At 49.5% G+C, this 12,298-nt stretch overlaps 1 protein-coding gene across 2 annotated transcripts in view; it reads right to left on the bottom strand.

Moving 5' to 3' along the window:
* Positions 1 to 12,298, bottom strand: part of MDGA1 (MAM domain containing glycosylphosphatidylinositol anchor 1) — a 157,345-nt gene that overhangs the window by 21,847 nt on the left and 123,200 nt on the right. Inside the window, exons 13-14 of one of the 2 annotated variants that reach the window (XR_005107025.1) lie at positions 9,495 to 9,635; positions 8,121 to 8,255 (exon numbers count right to left, since the gene is read on the bottom strand). Coding sequence is in view for 1 of the 2 variants with exons in the window: in XM_037405792.1 (XP_037261689.1) it covers positions 8,121 to 8,255; positions 9,483 to 9,635 (288 nt within the window). In the remaining variant the exon portion in view is untranslated. Of the gene's footprint in view, positions 1 to 8,120; positions 8,256 to 9,482; positions 9,636 to 12,298 lie in introns of both variants that reach the window. The other variant, XM_037405792.1, reaches the window with a different exon arrangement.

The raw sequence follows: 12,298 nt of genomic DNA on the forward strand, positions 1-12,298 counted from the left end.
GCCCAGAATAAACTGTTTAGATTATGGTCCTAAGACCCTACAGAGAGTAGATGCCAGGTCATGACTTGTCATTACAAAGACCAAGTCCAAGGCAGGGTTTGAGACTTACTCTGGTGAAGCACCTGTGGAGATAAGCCTCCATAGGCAGCAATGCTGAGCAGCCTGTGGACAGGATTGTTACGCTTGCTCTGCGACTCAGGTGAGTGAGCTGCAGCAGCACACCTTTCTTTCCGTCCAATGCTTTCTGGAATCGAGCAGTCTGAAGGCAGCCAGGAAGCTCCTTCCCTCTTATTGTCGCCGTACCTGGTGGTCCCCAGCAGTGCTAGGGAGTATCTTAGGGAGGAGAGGCCAACCTGGGGGAAAATGGGAGTCCAAGGACCGTAGCAAGAAGGAGACCATGAATAGGCAACTTTTCCCATCGATTCTGCAGACTCAGCATAGCTGCTGTGGGGGTCTGCTTGCTCCTTGTTCACCCTCTGTTTCTTGACATGCCCAGATGCCTCCAGGCAAATGCTTTCTCTTCTCCCAGCTTTGATAACGGACCCTTTCATCTTTGCCACCAGAGACAGCTGGGTCCTTTGCGCAATTCATGTGCTCAGCCCTCAGACTGAGAGCACGCGCTGTGCTCAGCTCTCAGAGGAGCTGAAAGAGAAGTCTGCTTCATAGACACTGCCAGGTTTAAAAGAGCTCAACAGCCAGACCGGGGGAGTCTGCCTGCCTCCCTTCTGAGGGCAGGCTTCACAAAGACCTCAGCCAGAGAGGAGGGAGCTTCCCAGAGCCCCCAGGTTACAAGTGGTGCGTGTGGAACGCTTCCTGACAAAAATCCTGCAGAAGCAGATGTACTTATGCTGAGGAAGACATCACCTGTCTCTTCTCTATCCCTATTAACAACCATCATCACCCACTCTGTGGTCTCAGTGTGGGGAACCAAGCATGGGGCAGCTGCACGGCTGCAGGGCTTGGAGCAGATGGGCTGTTTTAGTGTGATGCTGAAGCCAGCAAGACAGAAGGAATGACCAGCTGAGATCACATATTCTTCCTGTTGAACTGAAGACACCTCTCAAAATGTGTTCTCTGACCTCCTCTTCTGCCTGACCCACGGAAACATGAGAGGTGACTGTTTCAGGCCTGGGAAGCGGTTTGCTGCAGGAGGGCTGCTGGAGTAGGCTGTGTTCCCAGCTCTGAGGCAAGATGCACTGTAGCAAGAGACTACTTTCCTGTTTCATGCCTGGCTGTACTTTTACCAGAAAACTTCCAAAAACTTCCAGGGGACTGGCTGAGACAGTGAGACTCCTGACCTTGACCCGGAAGCTCCTTCAGGTGCTGGGGTGCCTGTTGTCCCTGCAGAGGTCCCTTTGGGAGAGGCAGTCACTCCTGGAGGTAATGGTGATGACTGACATTTATTGAACATTTTTGATTTTCTGGGAAGCATTTCAATACATGTTACAAAACCATGTCTTCCTGAAGTTCAAGAACAGATTGGGGTGGTTGCCCAAGTAGTGCAAGATAGTTGTGCACTCTGCCCCCCCCTAGTCTTTATCCTGCCAGAACACTTGGGGGCGGGGGCAGTCTCCAAATGTGCACCTGGAATGACCGGCTTCAGTCTCCACTAGTACAATTATGGCACCGCTGAAATAGGCAATGGTCCATGGAGAGAAGGGAAGAGCGGCCTGGGAGTACTAAAGAACTAGCTGGATATGCACTGAGAGCTCCTGTTTCCTCTTAAGTGTCTGTTAAGTTTTGTATCTAGCAATTCCAGGGTCTGAATAATTGATGCAACATCTCAGGAGATAATCAGGTTGCAGTATATCCTTAGAGCTACTCAACTTGGCACAACACTGCTGCTGCTGCTGGGAGCCAAGTCTGGATGGAAAGATGCTTTGCTGAGAGCCTGGCGGAAGGGAGGGGGGATCATAGCAGCTTCCCACCAGACAAACAGCTCTGACTCCAATCAGGTGAGCAGGAGCAAAGATGATCTGTGAGGATTCAGGGCATGTGCAAATGAATTGGTGTCAGCAATCTGTGCCCCTGACAACCTTCCCAACAAATTCTGCAGCAGGAATGTGGTCAGATCATGACTGGTAAAACAGAAGAAGAGGACTTTTGAAGGCGGCAACATTTCAGTGGCTATTTGCACTGGGAACTTGATTCACTAATGCACTTTTAGCAAGGGGCACGGAAAGGCAGAGATCAGTGTACTCAAATTCAAGGTACTAGAGCAGAATGCCTGCATCAACAGGAAGACATGTTATTTGTGGAATAAAAATGACATGGAGCCAACCCACATCTGAATACCTTTCCCTCCTCTCCAAGTCTTCTTCAGCTTTACATGCCAAGATCTTTGGTTTAGGGATCAGTCCCACATCTGCACACCATGTCAAGCAAGCTGTTGGTGCTCTTTGTCAGTAAACATCCAGTGAAGGTGTAGACATACATATTTACTGGGCTGCAGCAAGCGTAACTGAAGGGAGTTCTCTGCCCTTGGTTATGCAGAAAGTTTGATTAGATGATGTATTGGTCCCATCTGGTCTTAATAATCTTTAAATCTATGGCTCTAATCCAAAGTCCACTGAAGTCTGTAGCAAAACAATGACTTTAACGGTTTTTGGTTCAGAGCCACTGTATTGAACCTACAGAGCTTGAATGACACTTTACAAATACGTGGTTATCTTGCCAGGTATTTATAATCCTTGCTTGTGATCATGGTATTTGACTAACTTCCCCCCAAAAACAAGCAGATACTACCAGAAGAGACCACAGTCTATACAAAGGGTCCACACCATAGCCCACAGGAAGCTACTGGATGTCTGCACAAAACATTAGTCAAATACGCATCTATTGATGGAGGAGCAAGTAAAGCCAAGAACCCATCTAAAGAAGTGGAAAGGTTATTAAAAAAACTGAATACATTTTTTCATTACAAACTGTTCACTTAATTCTAACTGCAACTTGTTTTCAAGAGCCTAGAGGGAAGTGAATCATACTCATTAGGAAAATCAGCCTCCCCTCAATCAATCCAATGATGTAATCTCTACTGTGTAGTGTTATTGCACTGGAGATAATGGCATGGATTTAATGAATGATGTATTTTTATATAAGGCAAACTTTACATATCCAACAGAATGCAGCTACCTCCAGAGTGCCACCTGTATAACTGTGTGCAGTAGCAGGGTGCTGTGTCCATAAACAAGGTCTGGGTAGGAACAAGGGAGCTATGATGCTGAATCTTACAAAAAAGGACATCTTCATTGTTCAGATTGCTTTTACTTTGATATATCTGGTACCTGTCAATCTGTGCAACCCGACAGCTCTGCCATTCATCAGAAACAAGATGCAGCCACGTGGCATGCATGCTAACAATGGCTCCCATGTGTGATCATCCACCACAACCTCTCAAACACCTTTGCACTGGCTGCATTATCTTAGTTGAAGAAGTAAAGAAGCAATTCAGTTTGGTGGCCTTCCAGTTCTGTGTTTCCTACTCAGCAGGAGGGTGTCTGTGGTGACACCACCAGTGTAAGTGGCTGCCTACAACCCAATTACCTCTGTGAAACAGCTTATGGCTTTCTTGAACTTGGATGCTGTGGCAAGTGATCTGATCAGGTCTCACTGTTTCTAGTGACTCAGAACCAAAATTCCTCCTAATCAGTCCCAAGCATGGTTCTTCATAGTATCTTGGAATAGGATAGGATAGGATAGGATGGGATGGAATGGCATGGCATGGCGTGGAATGGCATGGAATGGCATGGCATGGAATGGCATGGCATGGAATGGCATGGCATGGAATGGAATGGCATGGAATGGCATGGAATGGAATAGAAATAGAATAGAATAGAAATAGAATAGAAATAGAATAGAATAGAATAGAATAGAACAGAATAGAATAATTCCGTTGGAAAGGACCTACAACCATTACCTAGCCCAACTGCCTGATCACCTCGATCACCTCTCTAGGAAAGCTGTTCCAGTGTCTGACCACTCTCTTGGTAAAGAAATGTTTCCTAATACCTAGTTTGATCCTCCCCTGATGCAGCTTTGAACCATTCACATACCAGTGAGCTCACAAATCAGGAGGAGGCTAAAAAATGCTGCTCAGGTACATCCTACATCACTGCTTTTATGTAGGTACCCCTGTGAGCAAGTAAACTCTTTGACCCAAGTTTTTTCCCCATGAGCACAGTCTCTGGCTCACAAGGCAGGGAGCTATAGCGTCAGCAATTACTGTGTACCACCGGGATCACAATGGCCACACAAAAAGCTAAATCCACTGTGGCTGAGATGTCCCTGTCCCTCTGAGCAACCTTCCTCCTGTGGTCTGGCCATGAAGGCATCTTTGGCTGTAGAGTCTGAGAGAGCATCCAGCAGTAGGCAGGAGGCCGTGCAGATCACAACCTGGCTAACACTGAGTTAGGAGACATGACAGAGAGGTGGCAGGGGACTGCTGTGGGAGCAGCCCGTCAGTGACACTGTCCCCTCAAAGCATCCCCCTTCCAGGCAGCGCCTAGGAAGGAAGAAGAGTCCGATGGCTGAAGCAGGGACCTGAGGATCTTCTTGCAGCTGCGACGCTGACTCACCAAGCCAAATGGGCAAAGAGGCTTCCCGACCTCGGTGGCCGGTTGCTGCCCACTACAGCTAGCCTCCTCTCCTGAAGCAAGCAAGCAATTCCTCATTTGATACACCTGCACCTGCCACAAGCAAAACACCCTCATTCTTGAATGCCTGGTGGAAATGGATTTCTTTCCTTCCCCTCCTCCTGATCTTTGTGTTTGGGCTGGCAGGATTGCAGGGCAATGCGAATGCTCGCTCTGGAGGGGGCTTGAGAAAGGAAAACCAATGACCAAATAACTCCGGAAGAACAGGAATTGCCTCCAGGGAGCTCCCCTTCACCCTGCTCTCTCATCATCTGAGAGATATTCAACATCACCCTGCTCTGCTAGTCGCTGAATATTTTATACCATGGCTACAAACGCTCCATTTGTATTCCGTTTCTCTCTTTCGTCATATCTATTATAAACGAGTAGTGTCTGGGAACTCTCCCAGGGAAGATTTGCCTGGATGGCTATGGATATTTTATAGTCAAATTGTGAGAGTAAACCAGCTTTCAAGTTCTGTGGAGGGGGGGGGAAGGTAATAAAAGGGTTATTAAAAAAATAAATAAATGTCGGGATTTTATACAGCTTCTTTTCATAGTGACAGAGCTTCAGTTTGCTCCACGATGGAGCTCTAGCTGCTAGGAGAGCTTGGGCTGGGAGATGTCCTCTTGCTGGAACTGTCTTCCAGCAGCAGTGACCTGATATGCTCATGCTCAGTGCTGCGGCTGGCTCAGCAGGGCTGGCATCTGGCTTGGTAGGACTGGGCTGGCACTAGGTGGGCCAGGGGCTGGGGCCGTGTCCGCAGGCATCAGGGATAGCTGGCCATATGGGAAGCAAGACATGGCCCAGGGCTGCAGCCACCCCATCACTACCTTCACATTGTTGCATATGTGATACGGGTAGGAGGCCAGGGTCTGTCTCCTCATTTGACAGAAGTCCTAGCGAGGAGCCCTGTATCTAGGAGGGGGCACTCACCTCCAACCCAGGGCTAAATAAGAAGAGCTGAAAAAACCTTCTTTGCCCTCAGGCAGGCTGCCACTTCGCCAGGGGACTCTGAGACCACTTCAGCCACCAAAAGCACTGAGCCTGGCACCCTCTGAACAAGCTAAAGCTTTCCAGCAGGGTTTCACAACCTCCGCACAAGCAAAACCAGGCACGGAGTAACCAACACGCATTAGAAACATAGATCGAGCCATTAGACCTGCTGGTGAAACAAAGCCTGTCCCAACGCGGGTTCATCTGTGCGTGTGCAGGGATGAGGACAGCTATGCCAGAGTGCTGCCAGCATGGCAGTAAGGAAGAAGACCAAGCAGCATCAGAGTTAGTAAGCAGCACAGCAGGAATGATGAAAACCAGATGATTTTAGGATTACTAGGTATTCTGATTTTTCCTGGAGAGGTCTCAGTTTCACCCTGGTGCCTGATATGTAGAAGAGAAGCCGAAACGATTACAGAACACCATGACTGACTCTTACCAGGAGAAAGAAACCCCAGAGTAGAGAGCAGATACAAGGTACTGAATTTCAATTTGCAGACAGATACATTGTGGATTTGCTAGACCAACCCACATATTCCACAGGCCAGGAGAAAAAGAACTTTTCCTCATTTCTTTCTCTTTCATTCTCTGACTCCTATCTAGTCAGTGTAATTTTAAAATAATTTATTCACTCTCAGCTCAACAGCACCCACCCTAAAAATCATCATATGGCATTACAGAGCCTATCCATCTCGCACAAATTTATCAGCCCCTTTGTGCAAGACGGAATATGGGAAGCAGGCAGGGGCAGCAACACTGAGTATGAAGAGAAAAATCAACAGATATAAAAGGCGTCTGAAGCTGAGGAATAGAAAATGGCACTCGGCGGCTTGCTTAGGTCTTGGGAATCACCGTACCTTTTGATCTGCACAATTTGTTGGTGGAGCAAATGAATAAAGAGTTCAAACACTAAAAGCCAGAAACCTGTAATGAATTGGTTCCCTGGCACGTCCCGTCCATCCCCCTCTCCAGACAGACCGCCACATAAGAGCTGTAAAACAGAGCTTTCTTCCAAAAGCAAGCAAAAGCTGACAGGCTTTTACTTTCTCCATGAAATGAACTTGGAAAAATGACACACAGCTGTATTCCTAAAGGGAACAAAGCAAGAGAGGTCTCCTCCCTCCACTTCTTTCCTTGCCAGTCTCCCACCGGTCTGCGCCACCCTTCACTGCAATCACAAAGAATGAAATCCTTTTCAAAGCCTCTAGGAGATGTGCAGGAATTAGGCAGCAAGGCTGACTGACCACAACGGACAACTGCAGGGAGCAAAGGGAGCATGCCAGCCAGCATTAACAGCTGTACCCTGTCAGCTAAGCAAGGCCAGCAGGTCCATGAGAACCCAGTGCACACTAACACTGACAGTGCTCTGCCTCAGCAACCTGCCTCCACCAGCGTGAAGAGAACACGGAGCAGGCTGTCTGCAGGGGGAAGGCAGGCACATGCAGACACCTCTGACCTCGCCGGACTGCGCGCAGACAGCAAATATAAGCCCTCAGAGCAAAGACAGAGACGGAGACCTGCTCAGTGAACTGCAGCCCAGCCCTTACTCGCTGGCACCCACAGGGTCAGGGTTTCAGCCTCACCCCCACTGAGAGAAGGAGATCCCAGGCTTTGCAGCTTCACCTCTTTGCCGTGCCACACGTGCGCAAGGCATGGTGGCCAGACTCAGGAGCATGTTCCCTCCCAGTGACATGAATGGTGCCGAGCAGAGAGCTGTTAATTAACCCCGTTTATTGAAGGGTGGACACATTCCTGCCTGGGCCCTGATTTTTCAGTCAGGCTCCAGTCCAGCAGGTGATTAATAACCCAGCGTGCTGTGGGAAGAGTGCATCTATTATTCAAATTAATGAAATTATAATCAAGAGGTGACGAATTAGCAATTGCTCCTTGACTGGATATGGAAACTCATTAGTGTGCCAGGCGCTTCTGGGGTGCTTGCTGCACTCGTAAGCTTCCAGTTAGAGAGAAGGGAGTCAGACTGAGCAGACAGCCCCTTGGCACAGCAGAGGGAACACGCATCCTGCCCACCCCAAAACAGCTGTGGCCACCACAGAGCCCTCTGGTCCCACAAAGCTCCGCCACCTCTGTCTCCTCTCCGATGGACAGACTGTTCACCTGGTGTCCTGCTGCCTGGAGCAAGGTGGCTGTGGCCCTGAGCGGGGAAAATGTGTGCACATGGGTACAATGCTCTTTCTGTGGAGGGTAGGGAGCCTTACACTAGAGGAGTGAGCCAGAGGGGGAGGGGTGATGGCTGACTGCAAGATGTGGCCTCGAGGATGGGCTGTAACAGCTTCACAACCCTGACGCTGCTGGGGTGTGGGTAAGGGACAAGTATCTGAAAGCAACAGCCCACGCTGGCGCTTTGAGCACTGGAGTAGGACTCCCACCCTCCTGAATTGCTGGTTGCAGGCACAGCTGGTGGAGGAAGCGGCTGGAGGTCTTCCCTGACAGCCCACACTAGGCTGGGGTATCCCCTTCCCGAAGGGTACTCACCGATGTGCTTCCCGTACATGTGGTAGTAGAAGGAGACACAGTAATACTTGGCAGTAATGTTGTAGAGGGGGCTGATGAGCCGGGCTTTGTCTCCCGTCACCCGGGGCCGGGACGCCTCGATGAACATGTAATAACCTACAGAACAGGAGGGAAAGGTGGGGAAAGGCAGCATGCGCTTGGTCCCCCGTCCTGCAGACGACGGGATGCTGGAGGCTGGGAGACAACTCCTCCTCTGAGAGACATGGCCTTTCTCTTCCCATCTGCTCCGCACCCACTGTGATCCCAGCCAGAGACACTTGCAGGATGTCTGCAGTGCCTCCCCTGCCTCTGCAGTACCCAGGGGAGAGCAGGAGAGATGGGCATTGGCAGACCCGCTGGGACTGCATGCAGCAGAGGAGTCCCTGAACATGCACACACACATCTGTTTGGGTGCAAAATGAGCCCTTCTCCTGCAGCATGAGGGCCCCAGAGCTGGCTGCACTGTGTAAGGAGAAAACCAGAATAAGGAGGGAGAAACCATCCCAGCCTAATTTCTCTGCCTCAAGCAGGGGAAGAGAGGATTTGGTATATCTGGCCTAAACAATACTGTTGCCTAAAGAGAACAATACCAAAGTAGTTGTTAACAATCCAGGGAGGAACAGATTAGCTATTGAATTTGTTGGCATCGTTTTCAATGCTCGGTCAGGCTGGCATACTGAACACCAATGGGAAAAGCCATTTCCTTAGCTGGCCATTGGATGTTTCCTATTTTTTCTGAGTTCAAAGATTTGTGCTTGCATACAAATTTACTCTTTGCATTTAGAGAAAGGGGAAAGTAACAGCTGGCTAAAATGGGAGCATGTACTCCATGCATAGCCAGTGGGAGCAATACCCAACATCGTTCTCCTCCAGCTAGAGGTGAGGCACTTGCTGCCACCCTGCAGGGAGCTTTCACCTGGTCTCGGATGTTAAGGACATCTGTTTGCCCCACTGAGACCTTCTTTGAGGAAACAGCTGTCTAAAACTAGCAGGGCTGTTTCTAGGTGTTAGAGATGTTCTTCTACTTGTTTATCCTTTTTTGACTTCAAAACAAACATCAAATGGGACAAGGGCATCAGACAGCAGGCAATTAGCTTGTAACAAGAACTAATGCTCACACTATTCCCTTAAACAAAATTGTGGGTGTTTTAATTGTGTGTTTAATGCCAATCAGTAACATGCAAATTAACTGCCTGCTCCCTGCACCCCATGCGGAGGAGAAGCATCTTGTGCAGAAAGCAGATCAGCACTGCACCATCTCCCAGAGCCGTAGGACTCCTGACAAGTGACAGCATGCACCTCATCTCCACAGCCAAGCAAAAATAAACCCAGATGTGTGCCTACCCTCTGGCGTACCACTGATGTCTGTGGGGGGCCCTGTGTTGACGGTGCGCTTGGGGTTCTGGGTCAGGGCATTCTGCCGGGTCCAGTCAAAGTTGTCCATTTTGTCCTGGATGAAGCCGCAGATCTTCTCGTCCTCAAAGCGGCAGGTGTTATCTGCAGGGAAGGGAAGGGGCTGGTCAGCTGCTGCTTTTCAAAACTCCTCCCCAAGGCTGCCTGGGTGCTTGCAGCAAGTCTCACAGTGCTGCCACATCACCACCGAGGCTCTGCATGAACCTGGGGACAGACCGGCAGCCCCCAGCCTCGGGAGGCGGCTGAAAAGGAATACGTCCATGATTAGTATGATTATGGAAGGGTTAATCCAGGTTGATGGATATGATAGCCTGACGAAATGGAAGAAGGCTATTAGGGCTGAAGAGAAAAACATTCTGCCGGGAGGTCTGAGGGGGCATACATAGAGGAGGGCAAAAGGAGCACTGAAGGAAAACAGGTCACAAGGGCTTTTAAACCAGAACAACTTGATGATAGAATAATTTCCTCAGGAGAGAGGAAAAAGAACCAGCAGATGACCCCCCTTTGGGCTATATATTTAACTAAACTATGGCACACATGAAAAAAAATCAGCTGTGGAGAAGAGGTCTGCTCAGTGCTACAAATGTGTCATTTAGCTATAGAGTACATCCAATTTATACCAGCTAAAAGGCGTACTTGATATTGCAGCTTATGCTGGTTCCCCTAACAAAATAAGTCATGTAGGTAAAAGATTTTTATGTAGGATCAACCACATGTGCAACAGGGCTCAGTTTTATTACTATCACAAGACAGTCACATCCTACAGCAATATTGTAAGACAGGTGAAAAATCTTGTGCATAGACATAACCCAATATGGACTTGCAGAGATTGGAATGAACTGGACTTGGGCAGGCTGAAGATGGTAAACTTTGTGGTAAAAAGGTAGTTCCTGAGCCACAAAAACAAAGGCCAAGAACCAGCTTCTCACTGATGATGCAGTAGGAGAGGGATGGAGGAAACAGGCAGAAGACAAAGATAAAACAGGTCCAAGACCCGATACGAAAATTGCTTTGTGTTCTGAAAGGTCCCTGTGCAGAAACTGGAGCTGGAGAGTTGGCTGAGAGTGGGATCTCAGACCACACGAGTGGCACAGACACAGTAAGCACAGATATTATACCCTCTGCATTTATATAACAGCAAGGGGGTGTGTCATGAAACTGAAAGAACAAGTACTTAGAAGCCATGAAAGAAAACATACAGAAAAGAAAACAAGGCTTTTGCTAAGGGCTTGGAATGTGCTAGAAACCTCATCCATGGCATGCTGATGCAAGAATCAACTTTTTGGGGTTTACCCCCCACACTGTTCCTGTTATCCCACCCAGATGAAGAGAAGCCAAAATGTCTACTTGGGCTCCTGCATTCCTGTATCTTCAGTGGGGGTTTGCTCTGGTTCCTGGGCATGAGGCGCTTGGTCCTAGCATGGGTGGCTCTGGCATGACATGTAGGGCAGAGCAGGGTCAGCAACCTACGAGCTGGGTGCCAAGATGGGGTGGGAAAGGGAAGCTTTCTGCGATGTCAGGGCCAAAAGCTCCAGACATGGTGTGTTGTGATGGTTAGGAGCTTCACACACCTACCGTGCACACCAAAATCTGATGTCTTGCACCAGAGAGAAGAGCCTACCCACGAAACGAACGGTATCTCGACTCTAGGATGCTGCACCTCCCCGTTCCTACCCTGTAGCTAAGGCCTTCCCCATCACCTCCCATTTGGAAATGACTGTCATCTGAACAGACGTCAAAAGCCTGCACACGCCTGTGGTAGGAAAATCGGTTCCCCCTTCTTGCCTGTCTCTCCCCAGCATTCCACCAAAGCAGTGAGAACAGAGGAGGCAGCCTCTTGCTGTGGCCTGCAAGAAGGTCTTGGCCACCACAGGTTGCGCCACCACAGGTTGGGCCAACACAGGTTGGGCCACCACAGGTTGGGCACCACGCTGCATGCCGAGGGCTCGGCAGAGCAGGGCAGCTGGGATTTCTGTAAGCTCAGTGGGAAATGCTGCTCCTGCGAGCTGAGGAGCTGAGCGAAGCCATCAGCCATCGGAGCCGGCTGGGCTGGCCACTTAACTGCTGATTAACCCTGGCTAAGTGCTTTCTATTCAATCCGCTCATTTCTAATTAGCATCCTAATCCAAATTAGCCACTGCTCCGCAGTGCAAGCACAGGGGGCCACATGGCAGCTGGAGCTGAAGGAGGAAGGAGAAGTCAGGAGCAGACAACTGGGCAGATGCCTGTGGAGTCTGAGGCAGGGCCGCTATGTGGGATGGGGGGGGGGGCTCTTTCATCCCCAGCACAAGGAGATGGAGGGGGAAAAGGATGAGAAAGCAGCTTCTAAGGGTCCCCCCCAGCCTTCGTAGCTGAAAGAAGGGAGTTCATGGCTGTACCAGATACCCATTGGTCATCAGAGATGGGGCTGGAGCCCACAAGCTTTCTGATACTGCTGGGCTGGTGTCACACCCCTGGCTTCTCTCCATTGGACTGAAGACAAACATTTGCATGGCGCCAGCTCACAGGTCGCCAGCTGCAGTTAGAAGACTGAAGTTGTCTCTTGCAGTGGCCTTATCCTACACACCAAGATCCACTGTGACTGTCCTTTTGCAATCAAAGGGACCAGGATGGTTTGCACCTCTGACCCTGTTCTGCACACGGACCTTTGAGGAGAAAGGTGACATCTTTCTCCAGCACAAAATTCACTTAACAGCGAGTATCAGCTGGAAAGCAGAGTGGAAAGCTGTAACAGAGGCCAGCCAGGC

The sequence above is a fragment of the Falco rusticolus genome, chromosome 12, assembly GCF_015220075.1.
Source record: "Falco rusticolus isolate bFalRus1 chromosome 12, bFalRus1.pri, whole genome shotgun sequence".
Classification (NCBI taxonomy): Eukaryota; Metazoa; Chordata; class Aves; order Falconiformes; family Falconidae; genus Falco; species Falco rusticolus.